The 25,604-nt window shown below is 37.6% G+C and overlaps 1 protein-coding gene across 1 annotated transcript; it reads right to left on the bottom strand.

Annotated features, from left to right (window-relative positions):
* Window positions 1-1,297: 1,297 nt before the first annotated feature.
* On the bottom strand, window positions 1,298-25,447 carry pld2 (phospholipase D2). The gene is made up of 25 exons (XM_084414320.1): window positions 24,857-25,447; window positions 20,534-20,662; window positions 17,967-18,094; window positions 17,752-17,894; window positions 17,541-17,634; window positions 17,386-17,451; window positions 15,565-15,623; window positions 15,314-15,448; window positions 13,421-13,531; window positions 13,158-13,301; window positions 12,953-13,036; window positions 11,950-12,028; window positions 11,626-11,736; window positions 11,292-11,486; window positions 11,019-11,175; window positions 9,595-9,713; window positions 9,376-9,489; window positions 9,173-9,277; window positions 7,807-7,895; window positions 7,590-7,703; window positions 7,440-7,489; window positions 7,062-7,196; window positions 6,060-6,213; window positions 3,535-3,652; window positions 1,298-3,155 (listed from the first exon to the last, which is right to left on the bottom strand). The coding sequence occupies exons 2-25, from the start codon at window positions 20,637-20,639 to the stop codon at window positions 2,931-2,933; spliced, it is 2,835 nt and encodes a 944-aa protein (XP_084270446.1). The 5' UTR covers window positions 20,640-20,662; window positions 24,857-25,447; the 3' UTR covers window positions 1,298-2,930.
* Between the last annotated feature and the right edge of the window lie 157 nt (window positions 25,448-25,604).

Raw genomic sequence — 25,604 nt, 5'->3', positions numbered from 1 at the left:
CTCGGTGGAACACAAAAGATAGTGGTCACCAAAAAAGTATCCAACCAACGTTCCTTAAAATATTTTCTATTTTGTTCTGCATAAGAAAAGTCATACAGGTTTGGAATGACATGACAGTAAATTATAGTTATAACTTTTATAGACTATTTGGTTGCGCTAGTTTTAAATATATATATTATTATCATTTACTTTGCTTTTAAAAAAAAGGTCTTATACTTAAACACTTTATTTACTTAAATTCTTCTGTTTCAGTTGGTTCTTTTGTTTTGTTGGCTCTTTAAAGCGACCTTGAGTTTAAGAAAGGTGCTATATAAATAATTGAACTTTGTTGGCTGGTCCTGACAATGTTGGTAATTTCAGGCTTTATTACATTTGTGGGACTAACCGGTCCCCACAATGTAGGCAAAACTTCACACACACACACACACACACACACACACACACACACACTCACACACACTCACTCTCTCTCTCTCTCTCTCTCTCTGCACGTGTTTTGTCTTGGTAGTTTACATATTCAATTGATTTTAAAAACCATTCCAGCACTAAAAGAGGGAAGCAAGATAATTTAATTCGGTATCGCGCACTGTTACCTGTGCCCACAGCCGCGCGCACACAGAGAGAGACTCCAAACTGATTCCTCCACTTGGATGAACACACACACAAATTATGTCAGTCAAAATACCCGTCTCAGCAAGTATTTTCGTAAACATGTCTTCAGTGAAAAAGTTGAGAAAGAAATCGGATGTGTATCATTATACTGGATCAGTGCGTGCATGGGGTCTTAAAGTGACAGTAACCTATACATACCTGCTGTTGTCTGTCATGTTAATCAAACAACAAAACACAGCTTTAACAAAGATTTATCTATATTACATTTATACAGTGGACATAGTGTTATTTTACATTTAATTATTACATTTCTGTACCCGAAATGAATACTACAGTTAGTCCTTCATTTATTTGTGACTTTATGTTGTATTTATATATGCTTGTAATTGGTTTACTGTCTGTTCTCTTGCCTTTAATAATGTTTTAACTTTATTAGTTAGGCTAGTAGTTTTTGCTGTGGTATCGGAGTACTTAAAGTAAGCTTAAAAAAAAAAAAGAGTACATTTAAAAAAAAATTGCTGAATGAAAAGTATTAATTTATTTAAAAAAAAAAAAATCTTACTGACCCCAAACCTATGCTTCTTGCTGATCCGAAAATTGATCCGATTCGTGACCTAAAAACTGTAATATGATCCAAACCGCGAGTTTTGTGATCTGGTGAACAACAAACAACACAAAGCATCTCTGAAGTGAATGGTATATTTATTCAGATGGAGAACAGATGAAGGAAAAATAATTGATTGCTCAATTGCTTACAGATAACTGTGATATTGCATTTATAGTCATTAATCCAAAAATACATGTCATACATGTAGCCAAAAACACCATAAAACAGTTTTGAAAGTGAGTTTTGAAAAAGTGACATGTGATCTAGGACCTTTATAGAAAGCATGCCGTTGTAAAGACTGCAAGTCTGTCCTTCACAGCCTCGTTTTCATCTGAAGAAAATTCTATTTGCTGTCTATCCTAGCTGTCTACAGTAGACATCCAGAAGTTGTGAAAACACATAGTGTTAGCCAAGATTAATTTAAGTATTAGTCTGTGAGCTCCGTATGCTTTCTAAATAAAAGCAATTGTATATACAGTACATAAAAAGTATAAAAATGTGCAAAAGCAGATTTTCTTTTTAAAAAAAGCATAATTGTCAGTTCATAAAGTTGACTGCTTGATGTGATTAGAATGTTACAGTATATTAATGATTGTGTCTTCAGTGGTCAAACCCTAAAACATTCTCTTCCAGTGCAGGTAAAGTCACCTACAACATTCTACAGCATTACATGTGAGATTACTAATCATTTACAAAGTGGGGCATTGACAAAATTAGCTTTGCTTTTCTGGTCTCCAGGGTGCTCTCCACTTGTGTCGACACCCCCTTCAAAAAACTCAAAGTGGAACCTTCTGGGCCACTGACATAATTACATAACAATAATTTCTTCTGGTTGTCATGGAGATGGGGTGGGGGGTGGTTGGTGATAAATGTTGAGCTGAGAGACTCCCCCTGAATATCTCACCATGTATGATGCCCCACCTGATCCCTGCTCCGTAACACTCCCCCCTACCTGTTTCGAAAAACATTACATAATTTTCCCTTACCAAGTACGCCAGCACCCACAGTTATCCCTGTTTTTACGGTTTGTCTATTTTTTCCTGATTCTTCTCGATCTTCCTCTCTCTTTCTTTCGTTCTCTCTATCGCTCTCTCAGCAGCCAAGACCAAGTCAGCTCTTTATAACCGTCACCATAACAACCACAAATGTTCTGACAGATTTGCTGCCACTGCATTGAGAGGTGTAGTGCACGCAAGAAAGAAATAAAGAGAGAGGGAAAAGAAGGTAAAGCAATGCTATCCACCCACACATTCACAACAATAAATGTACGTTCTGTTCCTCAGTCATCAAAAATACTCTCTCTCTCTCTTTTTCCTTGTTTTCTCTTCTTTCTTTGTTCCTCATTTTATCCTCGATAATATGCAGCACATCCTCGGCCATCTTAAATACTCAGATCATGACATCTGTGGCCGTAATGGGCATTTGGGGAGAAGATCGATGTCATTTCATTGTATCTTCATAAAATGAGCAACTGCCCCGTGGGATTCTCCTAATATAAACGCATTTATCTTCTTATATAAGATCAGCATGTGTTTCTACACTGTATTTGGGTTAGTGTTCAGAGATAATCATACATGTACTACCATTACGTTAGTCCAAACATAAATGGACAAAAAAGTGTGGCAGCAGCTTATAGCTTAGTTAGCCGATGTGTGATATTTTAAACTCTGTAATCCTGTTTCACTGGCACACTTTTTGATGCTTTTCCCTGCTACGTCCACACATCCATAGGAACCATTCCTTCTTTGCTTTTAAATGACGGGAGCAAGTACTCCTCACAAAGGAAATGCAGCGGAAAATGGACCAGAATGCCCTGGATGGCCTGTAATTCTTCTCTGGCTTTCTCCGGGTCGGTAAGACTGAGATTCTCCGTGTTCACGTGCCCCAGCAACTCACGCAAGTTACGGATGGAGTCCAGTGGAAGACATCGGAAGACCTGCACAGTGAAGAAAAGGTACTGCAGTACATCCACTGGCCAACTTTTATTTTAAGGTGAAAAGAATCCAGAAACCCAATCCATAACTAGAACATGCAACCATCGAGATCTCTGGGATTAGCATTGTGAGTGTAAATATGTGGGTAATGATAGCATAGAAGTACATGGGAGTGGTGCTATTGTCTGCAGGACTGCTGCACAACCTGCAAATTACAGTAATTGCAGGTTTTGTCATAGTTTAGACTTGCATTCAATGCATTTGTATCAGTTCAAACCCAGCACAGTGACTTTAAATGAAAACCTTTAGTTAAAGACATCAGATTCATAAATGGCATAGAGGGGGTGTGGAGAAATTCAGAACACAAGGTCTGTCCCTCACCTTCTCATAGATGACGGCATTGGTTTGGGCGATTTTGTTCCAAACGTTGTTGAAGAAATGATCACTGATTGGATCATCAATGTCCAGAGTTGGGTCAGATTTTGCTCCGAGAAGTACACTGAGGAGAGGAGGTAATTTAGAATTTAGACAGTTAGTTTAGTTTAACAGTATTTAGACTTTTTTTACTCTAAGGCCCCCTTTGTCCAAGACAATATTCAAAGGCCCTTCTATGTGCAGTAAGCTGACAAGTACCTCTTGTACTTCTGTTGTAATAAAAAAAAATAAGATGCTAGTTTAATGCCGTACATCTTTATTCTCAGGGGTCGTTTACACAACACCATTTTCAACTGAAACCGGAAAACCTTTGATGCATTTTGGCCATTCATTTTCACAAAAACGCAAACTTTTGAAAACAGGTTTTAAAGTGCAACTTTTTAAAAACAATGCTATTATTGTCTCCGTGTAAACTACAAAAAAGACTGATGTCATGCGCGTGCATATTACATGTTCAGTCTATAGACGGATTGTTTTTTTCATTTCACAAAGTGACATCGTCAACTATCGGCATCTGTGTGAACAGGGAACGTTTTGACAGCGTTGTCGTCTGCAAGCGAAACACTTTTCCGTTTTTAGTACATCGTTGTCATGTAAATGTAATGTTCATTATTGTTTTAATTATGTTTCACAAGGCAACACTTCAAAACGAACCATAGTATGTTGATAAATCACGTGAGAACTCCCCCTCCCCCTTTCCAGAGTTCTCAGTCTACATCTTATTTCAATTTTTAATCGTATCATATCAAGAGGTATGTTCAGAGCATTTTACTTCATGCATTAGGGACAAGTCAACATCAAAAAAGAAAATATCAACAAACTGATACAGTGCACCCTTGGGGTGTAGAAAGCCTGCGGAAAGTCTCATAAAGCAAATAGAAATGTGAACTGTGAAAACTATTACGTGAGGAGATTAAAGTGGAATAATTCAATCAAATCATAGGACCCAGAGATGGACATTAACACAGTCACTTGAGGTCACATCCCAAGGCTAGCAGTGAAAGGTGCTGCAGACACACGTCATTAGAAGCATCTCACTGTTTCCCTTGGCAACCAAGAGATGTTCTGGTAGCTGGCAGTATGGAACGCAGCGTGCCAACACAAATTGCTCTGCTCACACACACACGCACACACACACCTCTCTTTCACTCACACACTCCTACACAGACAGGGGAGAAGTTGGACAAAATGGGAAGCCGAGGTGCTTCACTGCACAAACAGAGATCTATCATAGCTACAGAACCATTCTCATATAAAAGAGATGGATTATGACTATGTTTAAGGTATTTCATGGAAAGAAATGCAAAAAGATTGGCTATTGACTACTAATGATATCATACTCGTATCTCTGTTACTCATTTCCAATCAATTGTGCTTGACATTTCGTGACATTTCATGACAAATTGCATAAATTAAATCCTTTAATTTGACACAGTCATTAAGGTCAGCTAGTCTTGCAGATATTTGTGCCTTACCTCATAATGATTCACATCAGTAAATCATGGTTTGAGATTCGTCTTGAACGATTCATTATCTACCTCATGAAACTCATTTGTTGTGAATCTAACTACACTAGCGTTCAAAAGTTTGGGCTCAATACGATTTTCTTTTTTTCTTTTAGAAATTAATACTTCTATTAAGCAAGGGAACATTACATTACAAACGTGACAGTAAAGATATTTAACATTTTACAAAAAAATTCAAATAAATGTTTTTTTTATCTTCATATTTATCAAAGAATGCTGAGGAAAAAGAAATTATCATGGTTTCTTAAAAAATCTATTAAGCAGCACAACTGTTTTCAACATTGATAATAAGAAATGCTTCTTATGAACCAAATCATCATGTTAAGTTGATTTCTGAAGGATCATGTGACACGTGAAAATTCAGCTTTTCACAATATTTACTGAATTTTTAAATCAAATAAACGCAGCCTTGGTGAGCATAACAGACTTCTTTCAAAGGCACAAAAATATCTTACCAACCCCAAACCTTTAAAGTTTAAACGGTAGTGTACACTGGTTGCACTGTGCATATATGTTCTTGCTTGCAGTTTGCGATGACAGCTCAATAGAAAGACATTTATTTTTTATTACACAGCCTTGAATCACATTGGCTTATTCAGACTGATAACTCACAATGCCATAGCGCTGTAGATTCAGTACTGGAAACGCTGGAGGATCCAGTTTTCTGAGCCTCCATGCAAAGCATTTCCAAAGACATTTTCATTCACTATGGAAATTTTCATGACTTTTCCAAGCTGTGTTTAAAATTCCCTAAAATTTCAGGTTTTTCAGAGAAGACTCTGATATAAGTCTAATGTAAGTTTCATATAGTATATGTGTTTGATTAACACTATTTGTTTTGGTTGGTGGTTGTGACTCTTTCTGACTTCTTCACAGAGAGCTAGTCAACTTTAAAAACCTGTTCTGGTGCATCTCTCTCGCAGCTTTGGACACAAGTATACACACCTGAAGCACTCCTTTCGTAAGGCGAGTGCTAGTGGTCCAGCCTGGTACTCCTCTCCGTTCATGACTGAGGGAACTCTTTCCTCATCCTCAACCAGCACTGCCAGCTCACTGTCACGACTGCCCAGCATGCTCCTGTCATTGATGTTGGCTGACCCTGATAACAACAGGAGAGGAAGGACATTTTGAAGAACTTTAGATTTCAACATACAGGAGGATTTTGGAGCTTTTTCATGCAAATAGTAAGTATCATGGGTCAGCGATTCCCAAATTCCATCCCAAGGTGCAAATACCCCAGGGGTACTTTATATATTTTGCTTTGTTAAACCTATATAAAATAGAAATTATTTAAAGACGGTCATCAGATCAAAGCTTTGATGATGATTCATTTTCACCATAATCCACCATGGGTCTGTGGGGGGTTTCAAAAGTTTAATGTTTTTGAAAGAAGACTCTTGTGTTCACCAAGGCAGCATTTATTTAATCAAAAATACAGTAAAGCAGTAATTTTGTGAAATATTATTATGATTTAACATGACTGTTGAATTTAATTTATTCCTGTGAAGGGAAATCTGAATTTTCAGCATTATAACTTTCTTCAGTGTCGCATGATCCTTCAGAAATCTTTCAAATATGCTGATTTGGTGCTCAAGAAACTTGTCTTATCATTATTATCTGGTTATCACCTTCTAATTACAGTTTAAAACAGTTGTGCTGCTTAATATTTTTAACCGTGATATTTTTTTTGCAAGATTCTTTGATGCCTAGATTTATAAAAAAAAAACATAAAAAAAAAAACATTTGTAACAACACAAATGTCTTTACTGTCATTTTGTATCAATTTATTGTCTCCTTGTTAAATAAAAGTTTTAATTTCTTCAAAAATCTGTCTTACATCCATCTTTGAATGGTAACGTACATAAAAAAAGGTTTTGACCTATTGTCCTGAGTCACAGACATAGTCTCTTGTGTCTTATTGTGTTAATCTGAAGCCAAATGTCTCACCTATGATGTAGCAACGGTCGTCAGCGATAAGGGCTTTGCTGTGGACATAGATGAGCTCTGTAACAGGGCATTGGCCGAGCTGAGTGTGTGTGCGCAGACCACACAGAGAAATATACTGTGTCCATTCGTCCTGCACTGATGAGAAGATGAGACAGTCATTAAAACAATAAATGGTAAACCATTAGTGTGATTGGTTAATGGGTAGAACGTTATAATACATTGCTAAAAACAACAACATCAGATAAACTAAATCATTTAGTCACTGATAAACAGACAAATGTGAAAGTAACAGATGGAGAACAAGACAGTATCTAAAAATGTACTCTACCAGAGTGGCAGAATTACAGACAGCTAAATATGTTTCTGCCAGATACTTACTTTGTTCCTTTAATCTTGAAAGAATGGAGTGTTCTCCTCGATTAATCGTTCTACACACAGAAAAAGTTCTCTTAGTAAAACACGATCGCATATTTTGGGTGGTGAGAGTGTGTATTAATGTAGATGTTCAGCTGGAGTGTGTGTGTGTACCTGTAGGTGAAGTGAAGTATAGCCTGAATGGCGTTTCCTCCTCCCTGACTGATGTCACCCTCAAAGCCGGGCAGCAGGGGAATTACAACAAACACCCTGTACTTCTTCCCCTCACTAAAACAATTCAAACAAAGCTTACACTTCATGCTAATAAGAAACACAGCAGAATACATTTCATTTGACTGCAACTTGTATTATTTTCACAGAGGTAACACACCTGTGAGCCCGTAGGATCCGTTTGACAATAGCATCTCCGATGGTGTTGTGTACATTTTTCTCATCTGAGCAGCTGATGAAGAACTGATTCTAAAAAAGAGGAGGGACAGAGAGGGGTTTGTTTCATTTGTCTCACTTGTTTGCTAAGCTCTGGGAATCTGGTACTGAAATAATGTGATTGTCTAAGAGCATCAAACGAACATGGTGGGCTGCAGCATGTGATCTTTGCAAAAGTTCTATTTCCAGTAAAGCTGCCTTACTAAATGTTCTACAGCCAATGACCAGCAGCCAACATTCTTACTGTAACATTCTCCCTGTAATGGCTTATTCACACCGCCCCTACAGATGTCGACCAACAGCAACAGACATGTTCGTCGGGTTTTGTCAGATCAGTGCGTTATCCCTGCTTGTTTCTGGTCATTGAAAGTCTGAGATGTTATACTGTAATCTGGCGATCGTCTGTAATGGTCGGTAATGGTCTGTTGGTGCAGTGTGAATTAGCCTTAAGATCACTATTGTCTTACCTAAGAAACAAATGTTTATGAATATTTTATATAAATAAAAGATATTTTGAAGACTATTGTTAAATCATCAGTTACTCACCCTGATGTCGTTCCAAACCTGTTTGGGTTTCTTTCTTCTGCAGAACACTAAAGAAGATATTTTGAAGAATGTAAGTAACGAAACCGTTTTGGTGACCATTGACTTCCATTGTATGGACAACAAAACACTGAGACATTTCTCAAAATATCTTCTTTAGTGTTCCGCAGAAGAAACAAAGACATACAAGTTGGAAATTACATGAGGGTGAGTAAATGATGACAGAATTTTCATTTCTGCGTGAACTATCCCTATAAAAATCACCATAAATAAACTTAGGATAGCCTCAATTTACTTCTATAATCTAGCATACTAGTAGACTAATTAGATGTGTGTAATACAGAATTATAAATGACTAACCCTGACATTGTTTTCTTTAGAAAATAGATAATAATTGGAACATTCTTATAAAATACTTAAATAAAATTTAAATAAATTCATTAATAAATGCATCATTTTTTTTCTTAAGAAAAGTCCATCTTAAATACTTAATATTTATTATTATCCATAACATCCATTCTTCTTAGTTTAGCTGACTCGCATTAGGACCCTGTTTCTGAGCATGAGGCAAGTGCAGAGGGCTATTGTGTGTTGCCAGCTGAATGCAGTAGAATCACATGATCCTAGTGGGAGAGAACACTGTAAACAACTCCACAACACTGAGACTTTGTGTGTGAACAGAACACAGTGTCTGTTCAGCTGTATGTGCGTGAAGTCTTATGAGTCAGAGGTAAATGCTTTTGGTAAGGTCATAGAATGAGTGTTACCTCTATATAAATGTAATGCTCGCTGTTCTCAATAACATGTACATAGGCATTGAGGATTGAATGTTCACATGTGCCAGTGGACCAGCGATCGACAGAACGAAGAACCTGGGAGTATGAAAGAGAAACAGACATAAATAAATGATGATGGCAAAAAACAAAACAAAATAAATGAAATGAGGAAAACTGCATGAACACACATGTACCTGTACAGAGGCTTTTGTGACACCAGGGATTGTGAATGGCAGTTTATTTGCCGTGGAGTGCGATTTCGGCAGTAGGTACGGGTAGAAGTCATCCTTGTACTTGTTCTTAAAGATCTTAAAAGACAAACAGAATATAAGAAGAAAAAAGCAATGATAGAAGTTTCCAGAGTGCATATAGATTCAAAAACAATCACTAAAATTAGTCATTTGATTTCTGACCTTAGTGAAGTTCCAGCGCTGGATGAAGTGTCGTGCAAGATCTCTGGCTGCTTTCCCATGATGCACCGCACCCAGGTCTCGCCAGGGGATGCGTGGCACCTGAGTTCTGTCAACATTGTCTGAGGGGGAAAAAGCAGAAGCTACTCTACCGGCTATACCCACATTCAATATTCCCTCATCTTTGTTCTTGCAAAGCATAAATATCAAATGATAATCATAAGAAGAATTCTGTTCTTTAAAAAAAAGAATCCTAAAAAAACTGTATCATATATTTCACAACAGTGAAAACTTGAGCACCAAATCATTACATTACGGTCTGACAGTTCTACCAGGAGTCTGAAAAGGACAATACATCTGCAACGTCTTTGCGGAGAAGGGAGAAATTGCGATGACAGCAACCCTACAGCATGACAGAAAGAAACTCGGGCTGTGTGATTTTAGTACATTTCTTTCCTTCACAGCGGTGCACTTTCGTTCTTCCCTAAAAGCAAATCAGCTAGATCGGCGATTGTCATAGAATGCAGTCTACTGTTGCTAAACTGCAGCATGTGCTCGATGATAAAGAGTTCTTAAAACTGCATTAAGCCACGAAATAGAAATTGTTCCCCAAGCGACTTTCTGTGTGTGCGCTAAGAGATGGAGTGGAAAACAGACGGGTTCGCACCTAAACGGATAAATACACACAGAAATATGTAAAAATGCCTGGCTTGGTGAGTATACGATTAAATACTGTTGGTTATGTCTTAAGTAAACAAACATTTTGTAGAAATTCGTCACATGTGAAACAGTATATTGGATCCGTGCATTAGGACTTAAAGTGACAGCAGCCTAATATTCCTGCTGCCGTCTGTGTCATTAATGTTAATCAGACAAGAAAAGACAAAGAGATAATCACTCAACCGCTCTTTAGTAGATTTAGTAGGATTAATCTATATTTAATTTATACAGTGAAGACTATGCAGTTTGCATTTGCACTATGCATTTGATTACTTTCTGTTGATAAAGACTGTTCTGTTTTTTATTTTAATTTCACAGAAGTCTTTCCTAATCACCTCTAAGAGAGGAAATGGAATATGTTGCACATGTTATTTGCCAGTAAATAAAGAGTTGTCAATTCATGATATTTTCTCACCTCTTCATTTTTTTAATACTTAAAATACATTGTTGTTAAGACTAGCTAAATAACCTCAGTGGGTCTATTTGAAGCCTTCTATTTATCACGTAGTATTATTTATTTCAGTGATCGGTATCGACCAATACTGCTTCCAGTGATCTATAATTGGCCCCAAAAAACCTGATCGGAGCACCCTTCAGGTTTCAGTTAAAAAATTATGCTGTTTTTATAAAAAGATATGCAAGTGTTAGATGGGTTATTTAAAAATATATATATATTTAGTGATGTAAGTCTACATTGGACTGTGTACCTTGATAGGGCTGATCCAGCTGTGTCCAGTCTCTCTTGATAAAGTTGCTGTAATCTTTTCCCAGCCACAAGAGGGCATTACAGCTCAGATCGACTTCATCTTCACACTCTGACGCAGATACTGTCAGAGGAACTGCAGAGCCATCCACAGTATCAGACTGAGTCAGGAAGAGGGAGAGGGAGAGGGAAGTTAAAAGACAGAAATTAAACAGGGAGAGATGAAGACCCAGGGATCATTTAAGGATTTCATCATATCTACTAGTCACAACTGTACCTCTGGGCCTGCCTCTGCATGATTGGCTGGTTTTGGCGGTTCCAGATCACTCAGCCTATAGTCGCTGTCATCCCACCTCCCAAACGCAAGATCCAACCCACCCACGAAGGCCACTGATTGGTCGATGGCTACCATTTTCTCATGATGGGCCCAGAGGAACACAACTGAGGAAACATGATCAGGGTGACGCATCACCTAAGGAAAAGGAAATATAGAATGAATCATCTATATAAAAAAAGAACACAATAAGACAGCTGTCATGATGTGAAAGAATGACAAAATTGGGAGGGAGAAGAGAACAGCAGTATGAGCAGATGTGTGTAGTAAATCAAACCTTAATATTGGGGTGCATGTTCATTAGTGTTCTCTTGCTGTAGCCGCTATTGATACCCAGAGCCAGTTCCACCTCCTTATACAACAACACACACACCTTCACTCCCTGTTCCTAACACACACACACACACACACACACACACACACACACACACACACACACACACACACACACACACACGAGTAATGTTAAAGTTTATGGCAATCAACATATTTAAACACTTACATAGTTTGACAGATGGACTGCTTTTTAAGATATATAGGGGAGAGAACTTATGAAATGTATAAAGGAATAAATGTAATGTAAAAGATTTTTCCCCCATACTGCTTTGCGTTTGAGAATCTTGTCCAGGCGCCAGTATGTTCCTGTAGCTGGACGTTTGAGGAAAACCTCTGGACTGAGCCTGCAGAGAGAAAACTCAAATGTCTTCACAGCACTTTCAATAATGACAACATACAACACAACATTCAACAATGACAACACAATATTGTACAACTGAATCTCAGATATTCCCAGCATCCGAAAATGCCTACTTCCCAAGTAAACTATGGTTAAAATTTTTTTGGAGTTTGTAAAATGTGTTAATGTTTTTAAAAGAGGTCTCTTATGCTCACCAAGTCTGTATTAATTTGATCAAAAATACAGTTTAAAAATCTATATATAATTTATTCTTGTGATGGTAAATCAGAATTTTCAGCATCATTACTCCAGTCTTCAGTGTCATGCTTCAGAAATCATTCTGATATGCTGATTTGTTGCTCAAGAAACATTTCTTATTTCTATCTTTGAGCTGCTTTTTTTGTGGAAACCCTGAAAAGGTTTTTTTAAGGTTTCTTCGATGAATAGAAATTTAGAAAAAAACAACATTTATTTGAAATACAAATCTTTTGTAACATTATAAATGTACAATTTAATGTGTCCTTGCTAAATAAAAATATAAACTTACTGATCCCAAACCATTGAATGGAAGTTTTTAGCATACGAAAAGCAGTAAGTCACATGAGTAGTATGTCCGTAGGTTAAAATACTTAGATGACCTGTGTTTCAAAGAACATGTTACTATCCCATGAGGCCACAGGAGAGGAATAATCCTCATATTTGTTAATGGCGGAGAATAGTGATGCAACCAATATCGGGGGTCACATAGCAATGCCAACATGGTGGAAGCAGTATGTCTGGATTGTATATATACCACACACGGTCAAAAAAATAGGCTCTTTTTCATCAAATGGAGTGCTGTACATACACTGACAGTATGTCATTTCAAATGGAGCAACTGACGCTTTCAGGCCATCTACTGTACATGTGTGTGTGGTAGCACACTTACCACCAATCAGTGATGAAGATCTCCTCCTTGGCCTGTTCCAGTGCATCAGCCAGGTCAGAGAAATAGCCATTCCCGTTAACATACCTGTCAATCAACCAGTAAGTAATTTACTCAATACCCACTTCATTGTCTAACTAGTCAATCAATCAATGTTCTTTGAACAGAAGTACATCCAAGAACATATTAATTATGTATATGCACACACCACTTTGTGAGGGTGTCCGGCCTGGGTGGGGCAAAGCCTTCGAAGCGATGGGTCTGGAGGAAATCGCATCGCTCAGAGAGACACCGAATCTCATGACTCCACCACTGGGCCTGCCTGTAGCTACTGCACTTAATCACCAGCTTCCTACAAAACACACACACACACACACACACACACACACAAGCTGTGGCTACACATGCCTCTGTAAAACTGTCTATATCAGTAGTGGGAAGACTTCCTGATATTGGTCTCCACTGTTTTACCTGCTGAAGTTCTCGATGCAGACGCCATACTTAGTATCAGTGTAAACACGTCCAACCAACACCTTCAGCTCAGGGTCATAAAGCAGTACAAACGACACATTGCCGGGATCTCTGCTCATACACAGCCATGATAGAAAACAACAACAAAAAAAATCTATTACAAAAACATTAGTCATTATTTAGAATGCAACATTAAATATTAATCCACATTAAATATGAGTATTGTAACAAACAATAACAAATGCTGAGTCTATTCAGAGCAGACTCCAGCAGCATTTTATACACAGAATAAAAAAGTATAAATATATGATTTCAAAAACAATACAATAATTTTGTCAGATTCGCATTGATTATACACCACCGTTCAAAAGTCTGGGGCCAGTACGAAATTAAGACTCTTCAGCAAGGATGCCTTAAAATGATAAAAAGTGATTGTAAAGATAATTATGTTACAAAAGATTTCTATTTCAAATAAATGCACTTCTTTTGACATTAATCATAAGACATGTTTCTTGAGCAGCAAATCAGCATATTAGAATGATTTCTGAAGGATCATGTGACACTGAAGACTGGAGTAATGATGCAGAAAATTCCACTTTACCATCGCAGGAATAAATTCAAAAATATATTCAAATAAATTGTAATAATATTCAACAATATTTCTGCTTTTACTGTATTTCTGATCAAATAAATGGAGCCTTGTTAAGTATAAGAGACCTCTTTCAAAAACATTAAAAAGAATAGTAAACGATAGTAATTATGAGAGGTGGAGAAGGTGTAAAATAGTGGAAGAGAGTTTTATATATAGTGCTAATAATATATACTGTATATGTCAAACATATATAAACAACTGATGAGGAGGTCCACACCCAGATGAGGCCAGTCAGCCACAGAGACAACACCTCTGATTGTCCTTTATGAAGATATGTAAACAAGCACGACATTGAATAGCCAATATATTTTATGATGGGACGGTCAGAGTACCGGCAACATGGGAGAAGTACGGGTACGCAAGAAAAAGTAAGAGTATGCTACAGATTAAAATATAGAAGTACCTGTACTGCATACTGACCCACTTCGAGCATTGCCCTCAGGGCTTTTTACTAGCACACAATAAAGGGCTGGGCAAAGTTTCACTTGTTTTCAAGGAAACCGTTCTGTTTTCTAGCATTGTTTGGCATACAGGCATAATGCATGGTTACTGCAACTAACTAAACCAGGCTCAAGCTACAATAGTAGAAGTAAAAACTATGAGTCATGTCATTTCCTCAAAATGTCTTTCCTGCAGTATTTTAAAATGCTGTTAAAATACTGAGAGAGGCATTCAGTGCTGTGTGGCTAAACTCCTGACCTGTGCAAATGTATCTTAAATTCTATTAGAGATTTACACAATTGTGATAGTCCTTTAATGACCTAGTGTCTGTTCTGGTTAATGACACAACACCGATGACCTCTATAATGGATATAGTAAAGGGAACGACCTGTTTGACAGGCTTCTAATCCAAGTACTAACTCCAGTATCATCTTAAACTACAGCTTTAAACTTTCTATAACCTTCTGTGATTTTGAAGCAGAAAGTAAGCGGCAGGCTGAGAGGGATCAATATTTGTTTTGAGAGACAATCCTTTCCACCCTACATTGTATATAAGTGCATAGATGAAACATGCTGGATGTAGCGTCTCCCTGCTGGATGTGGTAATCAGTGTTTTCTGAGGGTAAAATTAGAGGTTTGCCACATGACAATAAAGGGTTCTGGTAAATATGACTCATGCTAAAGGAGAATGAATATAAATATTTATGTTGTAACATGAAACAAACAAAAAAAGCATGAAGCTATGTAAGGTAACCGATATCAATTCACATGTGGGTTTATTTGTTTTGTACCGAACTCACCTGGACATGTACAGGAGGAACGAATCCTTCACCACAAGCCAGCGACGGGACCAGCGGAAGCAGAACTGATGGTGTCCGATACAGTTGAGCCCCTGGATGCGGTGACCCCCGGACCGTTTCAGAATATAGCCTTCTCTGAGACAAACAAATAAACAAACAAAAACTAAAAAAAGAGTTGCAGAAATACATGTAAGCAACAATGGAATAGTACTAAAATCACAAAAGAAGAAACACACACAGTCTGTACTCACAGGCCTTTGGGTCCAAGGTCTCTGATGAAGGACAGCGGACTGATTGCCAGGAAGTCTAACTGAGAGCATGATATACACACACTTTTAAGTATGTATGCAACCAAAATCCTCTGTAACTTTGTATTTGTGTGTGTGAGGGGGTCAACTCGGATACACTAAGAATACAAAATTGTCTCCAGAATTTAGCTAAATCTGACAATAAGTCTTTTTGGAGACATCCGGGACATCCTTAAAGGTCCCATGGCATGAAAATGTCACTTTATGAGTTTTTTTAACATTAATATGAGTTCCCCTAGCCTGCCTATGGTCCCCCAGTGGCTAGACGTTGTGATAGGTGTAAACCAAGCCCTGGGTATCCTGCTTCACCTTTGAGAAAATGAAAGCTCAGATGGGCGAATCTGGAAGCTTTCCCTTGTGTCATCATAAGGGGAAAGGTTACCTCCCCTTTCTCTGCTGGCCCGCCCATGAGAAAATGAGCTACGCAAGCGCGATATTGGTTTTTCCTTGAGAGACATCATGGCTTGCAAACAAGCGAAGCATGGCAGTTTCTCAGTGTTTGGATGTAAAAATGAACACAAAAGTATTTTTTTAGTTCCTTCATCCGAGCCTCTGAAGAACCAGTGGGTTATGTGAATTTCTGATGTGTAATTGTTCAAGTTCAGACTCTAATCTTTCTCTTTAAAATCATTCAATACTGTTTATGCATCAGTAAATCAAGCCAGTGACTAAATTATCAACTTCACACCGTTTCTCTTAGTAGGATGTAAAGTAGTAGTAGTAGTATTTAATAAAATAATCTTATTTAAACTGTAATTAAAATATATACAGAAAGCGATCAAAGAACAATCCCTTTCCAATCGCCCAAGCTGTCAATCACACAACGTGAGTTTATCTGGACACTTGCCAAAACTCGTTATGAAATCAATGACGCTGTTACACTGCACAACGAAGCTCTTACCGTATTTACATCATGTTTGCATTGGTGAAAGCATTAGTGAGAGTCCAGAAACTGCGTTGCAATGATAAGATCTTCATTCACGCGATCAACAGACTGTCTGTCATCTGCTCAATGCTCATCACTGCAACCTTTTATGTGATGGGAATAGATCTAAATACTTTAAAAACTTCTCACGATTCGTTAATCTTGATAGCTGTAATAGTAAAAACGTATAATAGCTGTAATAGAAAAAGTTTTCGAGAGAGTTCCACATGTAATGCTAGCAATTTCATATGCAAGCATGTCAGCCAATCACAGCAGTGGGCGTTTACACTGAAGTCTCTCAGCAGACACGCCCCTTCAAACAGCGGTCAAATCAGAGGCTAAAATCAGGCTAGGAAAAATGCCTTTTATTTCTAAATTATGAAAAAAAATTATCTAAAAAACATACTAACATTATAAGGGCACCCCAGGAAACATAAAATAATAAAATTATCCATGCCATGGGACCTTTAAGAAACATCACAGATCGACCGATATTATTATATTACTATTATGTTGTCCACTAGCCAATATCCAGACAATTGTTTAATACAATTTCAACAATAAAAACATATGCATTTTTTTTTTTTATTCAGTAGACCAAATACTGAAGGACGGATAACTGTCAGTATGTAAAGTTGAAAATTATTCAAAAGGTATATGAATATCAGTTAAAAACATAGTTAAACCATATAAAACCAAACCACATACCAGTCAAACGATTTACAATAATGTTTATTTCTTTTAAATTATGTGTATTTTAATTCTAAAAAATGTAAAGTCTTTCTTTTAGGGGTAGGGCAATTATACGTATTTACAGTATGTGCATGTATGCTTCTCACCAGCCCATGAAAGTTCCTGTAGAAGGTGTTTTCTAGCAAGTTGTTTAAATATTCCTCCAGATATTTCTGGAAAACACAAATATAAACACCTTGTACAACACGTTAGGTGTGTAACTTTTGGAAAGAAGAGATGCTTTGCTTTAGTACATATGTACCAGTTTGCTAGATGTTCTCCTGATTCTATCGGTTCCATGTAAAGTCGGCATGTCCTCTGTCAAACCTGCCAGCTGTTGTCTCTGAATGGCAAATCTAATTCAAATCACAAGCAAAATGAAAGGAAACCACAAGGTCAAAACTCCAGGCCAAACAAATGAAGCGTTGTGAATTTGCGTGTGTGTGTGTGTGCGCGTGCGCGTGCGCGCTCACCTCCCCAGAGGCAAGAACTGTAGCAACACTTTGTGTTTGTACAGGTCTCTGTGGAGCTCCTGGAAGTGCTTGTACTTTTTTTTCACCGTCCATGTGAACTCACCATGTGTCAGACGGACTGTGTACAAAGTGCACACATTTACCTACAAACAAGATATTTAGACTGTCAGGTATAACGCAACAATACACTGTTAAGTAAAAACTCACAAACGTACCTTGGAGCGGGTAGTGTATCGCTCCATGTTTTCCACTTTGCAGGTGATAGGTGTGCCATGAATGAGAGGAGGAATGGCTCCCTCCTTCAGGTCTGCTAGATGATGTACAACGAAAAAGTCACGCTCCTCTGATAGAGAGATACAAAAAGACAAGAATAAAGCCACTATTGCGAAAATGCTTTTTTCGTTTGCCTAACTTAATACTAAAAATACAAAACAATATAAGTGAAAAGCTGAATTGAAAAATCATCATGAACTTCTGTTTTAATGAAAGCAGCACTCAAGATGCATGAACTCCGCAAGTTTGTGTAAAACCCAGTGTTGTAGTCGAGACCAGCTGACTCGAGTTTGAGTTAAGGTCAAGACCAGAAGAGAGTCAAGACTGAGCCCACATGCTCCCAATTTCATAACAAGACCAAGGCCATAAAACATGCTCTCGGACTCAGATTTAAAGACCACATTTTCATGGTCTTGGCCTTGTCGTGGACTCTGAAGCATTTGAACTCGGTCTTGATTCAGACTCGAATGAGCTGGTCTAGACTAGCCTACATCACCGGTATGATTTAAAATGATCCAAAGAGCATCTTGTGCTTCAATGAGAATATCTTACCATCAGTACAAAGAGTCAAATGATCAATGTCACAGATTTCCTTATTTGATTAGTTTCCTTATTTTGATTACTTCTACTGTTGTGGCCTGTCTGGGTTCACCCCTCGCTCGGGACGGCAGGACTTTACACAGATGCACGTTTTTTTATTTAAGTTTATGTCTTTTATTTTTACACTCAACACTTGCACCCGCACACAACACATCCATGCACCTGCCCTACACTACTGATACTGACATTCACACTCCATATTTGGTTCTGCTGTTTAAATTTGTGTTAGATACACAATAAACTCATGTTTTGCACCGTTTGTTTGTGGCATGGTCTCCTATCTATTGTTATGGCCCTGAGTCAGTCATAACAAAGTGGGGGCTCGTCCATTGGTTTTGCGCGTTTTGTTGCTAGTCATTTGATTTTTGTTTAGTGCGCGTTGTGCTTTGATTTAGTAATTTGTTTAGGAGCACTTGAGGGGCACATGAGAGCCAGTGTAGCTCATAGTAGGTGGTTTTCTGGGGGGAGATCCCGTGACGTCATTGTCCTTATATGGTTAGTTGTTGGAGCTCTTGGAGACATGCCTGAGTTTGATTAGTTTTGATTAGTTGTCATTTGTTTGCTGGCGTACTCGAGCGGGAGTGCTTGGGCGTGTGTTTTGGCAGTAGCTGCTCGTAGGCCTTGTAGGCGTAGCAGCGTTTCCCAATAGGGGGTTCGCTGCACTATTGTTTTAGTGTGGAGGTACGGCGGGTAGAGCTTCCCATTTTCCTTCTCCCTACGTCGGCTCGGGAGCATTTCCGTGGTTTCAGGGGGGTTGCCAGCTTGCTGGTCGCCTTTACCGGGCCATCGGGTTGTAATTAGTAGAAATAGTGCAGAATCTGAAAAACTATTTATTTTACACCATAATAATTATTTGTTTATTTTCAGGTTTGAATTAGATTTGAATCCCAGACTTTGGCCCCTCCGTTCCACCTCGTTGTGTTTTGAAGACCAGCCACTGTGACAGGCCTCAGTATCAACAATGTTATATCACCAGGTCAAAGATCAGGCAAGTCACTGAGTTTCAGTGTTGAGAGAAAACAGCCGTGAAGCCAGTCACTCCTCTCTCTGCATTCTACATGTTTCACAATATTTTCACAAGGAACAACAACCCATTGTAAAACTTTCAATACCTGTTCTTACAGCATGACTGAAATGTGGATGTGGCATAAATAGAGACAAAACAGTGATTGAAAAGAAGTCTGTATGTTAACTGTGAGTTGTTAAGGAAATAACTAATAACTGTTTTTGTTCTGTAATAAAATAAACACTGAGAAAATGTCACAAGCGTTATGCCTGTCCCCTGAAATTCCTTAGTTGCAATGACGAACTGAGCACTGGAATTATCTGATCACATCTGAGACATTGTTTCAATCAAATTTTCTTACAGCTCACATTGTCATTGTCAGAGTCTTGATTGTCTATATAGAAAACCTTCTGTGTTCTTGGTACATGACACTGTAACTACAAATATAAATGGTAAACTTATTTGTTCTTGTGACAAATATATATCTACATTAAAAAAAAGCTGTTGTGCTCTTTGTAACAATTTTAGCCAACACCAATAAACCAATAATTATTTTCATGTTGTTCCATTTAAAATGGATAAACGGTTAATGTTAAATGTCTAAACTATTAAAACAATAAAACAGACTTAAAAACTCCAATAAGTTTTGAAATTGTCCATCAGGGTGTGGACAGACAATAGAAAGGTATGCAAACAATTTACACGGTGATCATAGCTATGAGGCAAACAATGAACAAGCTAAAAAGCCAATGAAAACTGTGTGCACAAGTGGTGCATATTCAAGCTCAAAGTAAAAACACATGAACTAAACGATCATGGTCTTTTGGGTTCACTGGAGAGTTACAGGCAGGTTTCAAACTTTGTGATATGTTAATAAACACTATTGTATGTGATTTGTCTCACCACTATTGTTTTTGATAGATTTCAGCTGATCCTCAGTAAGGTCGCACAGCACGGTGTCCACACATTTTCGCCACCTTTGAGCTGCATTCGTCTCAGGACTAGCCATAAGGCTTCTGGACCACGACACACCTGTGCAAACACACCAACAAACGAACACCCACGCACACAAAGAGGGGAAAAATAAGTGATATATAGCTCATTGTTCATGAAGGCTGGAAATGAAAAGCGCCTTATATTCAGGTGTGCATAATTATTAGGCACATTTTCGTTTACAGATAAAATAAGCCAAAAAAGAGATTTAACTCAGACTGAAAAGTAAAAAAATTATGAAATGCCCATTAGAAGGATGCAATACTAATGCAATACTAAAAATAACAGTTAAGGCAAGACCATTGGACAGTGAAATGCTCTTTGGGTCAGCAGGGTCAGACAAAAAACAGGTGGAGAAGAAAAGACACATGTTAACTGCAAAATAATTAAGAATTAAGGTAAAGAATTAAGTGTGAAACCATCAAGAACCCTTTAGTCTCCAGCACCACCATTTTCCAGAACTGCAACCTACCTGGAGTCTCCAGAAGTGCAAGGTGTCAGGATCTCAGAGACTTAGGTTAGGTAAAGAATCCTAAAAAATGACCCCCACTTAAGAATCACAAGATGAAGTGTAATAAAATACATGAAGACGTTTTTTTTTTTTTTTTTTTAGGCTTTACAGACAGACTTGAGAGTAACTCTTGAAGGACAAGCACCACATCCTCTACCACTATTTGAAGAATTCATCTTCCAGAATCTGGCAGTAAGTTTTGGAGTTCATTTTAGTCCATCTATACCCTGAAGTCCATTTTGCACTCCCAAAAACTCCCAAAACTTAGCATTCAAGATTTAAGACAGTTTAAGTAGAAATTTTCATTTCACATCTATGCTTAAAAAGTGATTAACAGGTAAGAAATGGATTATAACTATGCCATAAATATAATTTAGTACCATAAAATCCCCTAAAAATACACAATATTAAATAAAAAACATTATCGAACTAAAATATAGTACATTCATTTGATTTATTTTTGACTGCCACATGAGCAGCAGCAGAGGGTTAAAAAGTGCTGCAGGGAGGAGAGAGATGGATAGAGAGCTGGGCTTCTAACACAAAGTTCACGTTTAATAGCAGGATGTGGAGCTTCGGGAACTAAAGAATCATCTAACCATTCATATCATCTATATCAACACATTTTATCTTCTATATGCTTTTTGTTATATTACTTGAAACCAATATTTCCTTAATCTTCTATATATTTCTTTTGTGATGTATTATTCTCCTTTTATTATTTGGTTCTTTTATTTGCTGTTTTTATATATATATAAGCACGTTTCATATTTTGACAGTTTGTATGCAATTTAATTGTAAAGCAACTTAAGCCGGATAGCATAATATGTATGAAAAGATGTATGATTAAAACATTAATTATTGTTATCACTGTGCATGTATTTTATATTCACAGGCACAGGATTTGTCTGCGCAATGTTATTATCACATAATCTGTATTCATTTAGGAACAAGTAAAAATAACTAGGACAAAAAAGCTAAAGCCCTTGTGGCTGTTAGGAATAGGAATCAATCCAGATGGTCTTTGAGCTGAACTGCGTTGTATTTCTAAAGCAACTTTGCCACTAGACAAAAGAACACAACATTCTAGCAATAAAAAAACTGCACTCCAGCTGTGGCACAGATGACTCACTAACCTATCATAAGATATCCATGACATTGTGGGGAACCTCCAGGAACAGGCTGTGAAATAGTGCTGTTGTAAGTAATTAACAAAGCAGAGTAAGATACCTTAGGTAATATGATATTAGCCATGTCTCTGAGGTTCTGTTACGACACTGGATATTACTCTGACATTATCACTGACACAACTGACAAACATTTTGTTTTAAAATAAATTAATACTATTGCTTAAATTGATCAAAATTAAACTTTAAATTGTTGTAAAAGATTTATATTTCTTTTAAACTTTCTAATTATCAAAGAATCCTGAAATCTCACAAATGTCACAGTTTCCCCAAAAATATGAAGCAGCACAACTGTTTTCAACATTAATTGTAATAGGAAAAATGTTTATTGTGCACTAAATCAGCATATTATAACGATTTCTGAAGAATCGTGTGACGCTGAAGACTGGAGTAATGGCTGCTGAATATATTTTCAGCTGTGCCATCACAGGAATAAATTACATTTTAAAATACATTAAAATAGTTTTATTTTTATTTATTTTTAATTGTAATAAAACTTATTTTACTGTATTTTTGATCAAGTAAACTAAGCCATGGTGAGCATAAGATGCTTCTTATTTCAAAAACAAATTTCCCTCCAAACTTTTGAATGGTAGTGTATTATAAATTCAAATATTTTAAGTCAAAAAGGAAGAGAACAGTACCAAGAAAAGGTAATAGGACCTTATTCACAGCAGCGCCATCTTTGATTTTTAACAGGAATGAAAGCAAGGCTGTGAGGGATAGACATGCATCTATTCAGTGGGTTGTGCTGTTATATGTGTTTTTGGATTGTTCTGCTGTCAAAAAGAAATTTCAGCTGACGAAAAAAACTCCAGACACCATGAGCTGTGGAAAACTTTGAGTAATTTAGGAGCTTGTACAGCTTTTTACAGCAGATGCCAATGAAAACACGGTAAGTCTATCCCTCACAGCCTCGCTTTCATACCTATCATGGCGCTGCTCTGAATAAGGTCTGTTAGAGGGTGCTGCACTGGCTGACTGGGCCTACTGTTGCCAGGCAACCAGGCGAAACACTAGACACAGTGGGAGAGAGAGAAGCTAAAGTAAACTGGAGGAGCTGGAAGAAAGGGAGGGAGATGTTAAACACATCATAAACGTATAAAAAGATAGCAGATAAAACCGATCATAAAACCATGTATGAGTAAAATGATTTGACACTGTAGTTCACTCTCAAGATATAGCCTACTGCAGCTGTTTGCATTTGATTTCCAAATGTGCAACTCTTTTGCCTAGATATGAAAACCACAGCTACAAATCCTGAACCGTGCCCATGACTCAAAACTATGTGATTTCCTGAAGAGCAATTTACCTGATAACAGCTCAAGCTGCTTACAACCACAATTAATTAACAGATACTTGGAATGGAAAAGGGTAGTTCACAAAAAACAATAAAAAAAATTCTGTCATTAATTACTCACACTCATGTTGTTCCAAACCCGTACTTTCGTTCGTCTTAAGAATACAAAGTAAGATATTTTTAATGAAATCGGAGAGATTTATGTCCCTTGATTGACAGCAATGCTACTACTTTGATGCTACAAAAAGATCATATGAGATCGCAAAACGAATCCATTAATTGAGCGGTTTAGTCCAAAATTTCTGAAGAGACACGATCACTTTGATGAACAGATTAAATGTAGGCTTTTATTTATATATTAACATTCATCAACTCGCACATGAATTACGGTGAATGGAAGCTCAAGCATGTTCACTTGAGTGCGAGAACCAATGATGTTCATTCTCGTGTTACGCAGTAACGCAGCGCGTTTTGTTTGAGCTTCAGTTTCGATTGGAATGACATGTGGGTGAGTAATTAATGACAGAAGTTTCATTTTTGGGTGAACTAAACCTTTAAGTCTGTAAAATTGTGTATTATGTAGGTAATGCATGCATTCAATACATAATTATTATGTAAATCAAAACCAATCTAATATTCAAGTAGGCTACTTGAAATGATTTCCCCCCAGGACATAGGCAGGAATACGATTATGACTGATATCTAACTATTCTCGTCGTATCTTCTTCTGTCCCGTGAGCAGTGTGCACACACAACTATCCCAGACACTTTCCTCTTCAAAAATCTCTCCAAAACTGCTTCTTCCTGGCAACCCGGATGAGGCTGTGCACTAATAATCCTTAAACGGTCAAGAAGAGAGTTGATGTGGGAATGTAACGTTAACCCGTGGCCGTGAACATCACGCGTTTACGGTGCAACAAATTCTGTCTAGATAGGCAGCTCACTAGTTTTTTAGGACAGATCCATTTTTATGCATCACTGACCTTCTTCATTTCGTGACCATTAACATTCCTGTCTCGTGTTTTATGGGACACCCTTCACTCGCCAAATAAAACGAAACTCTAAAACCTCTATAAAATCGTATGAGATTTATAACAATAAAGGGGTTCACAGATTGTAAAGACAAGCGTAAGAATTATATTTTAAAATACAGTTGAAAATATGTATGAAGCCACATTTTCCGATGCACGGTGATCGTATTTCCTAAACAAGAGTAATTATTAAATATTACTCACCCACAAGGAAACTGTCGCGATTAAGTGTTTGTTTTGCTCTTTGTAGTTTCGTATGTTGTTATTTCCAAGTTATACTCCAACTTCTGGATAACTTTTCTTCCATCACAACTCCCAAGGCGTAGTAGGTTTGCTGCTGTAACATTCAACGTAGACAAACTTGAGAGGCCGAATTTACCGTAAAGCCCCGAGAATGATCTCCAGAAAGAATCCATAAGTACGTATGCAGCTACATTTTCCATGGCCATTCTGGCGCATATATAAATGTGGTCCGTTTAGAGAAACATTCCATAAATATATTGTCTCTATAAGTGCTGTCTGGATTATTAAAACAAATATTCCCCAAGTGTATTTGTCGTTGGCGTAAACGTTCCACAACCACACCGTAATTTGCGTAGATGCGACGCGTGCTGCAGCACAGATACGCAGCGTCTTGTTACAGAATATCCTCAGAGGCGCTGATGGAGCATCTGTGCTGGTGGAACAGTGGATTTATGAGTACTCTAACAACACACTTATAATATCTAAATCAGAGGAAACACTCAGAGAGCTTGGACCACAGGAAGCAAATACACGACAGAAACCTCTGGGTATGGCAGGAAATTAACACCCTCAGTGCACTAGGCTAGCAACAGCACAGGAAATCGTCATTGTGGAATTATAAATACCGTTTAAACAGGCTCACCCTTTTCACATGAAACCATTTCACTGTGCACTGTAAAAAAATCTTTTTCACTGTAACTTGAAAACT

Source organism: Rutilus rutilus (assembly GCF_951802725.1).
Source record: "Rutilus rutilus genome assembly, chromosome: 7".
Classification (NCBI taxonomy): Eukaryota; Metazoa; Chordata; class Actinopteri; order Cypriniformes; family Leuciscidae; genus Rutilus; species Rutilus rutilus.
Note: the sequence above shows the minus strand (reverse complement) of the source record. Positions and strands in the feature narration are given on the sequence as shown.

Coding starts and splice junctions, on each gene's coding strand:
- pld2 (XM_084414320.1), bottom strand. CDS start 20,639: ATGGCTAGTCCTGAGACGAATGCAGCTCAAAGGTGGCGAAAATGTGTG. Junction 17,895..17,966: donor GATACACTACCCGCTCCAAG/GTACGTTTGTGA, acceptor TCTTGTTTGTAG/GTAAATGTGTGCACTTTGTA. Junction 9,278..9,375: donor TCACAAAAGCCTCTGTACAG/GTACATGTGTGT, acceptor TCATACTCCCAG/GTTCTTCGTTCTGTCGATCG.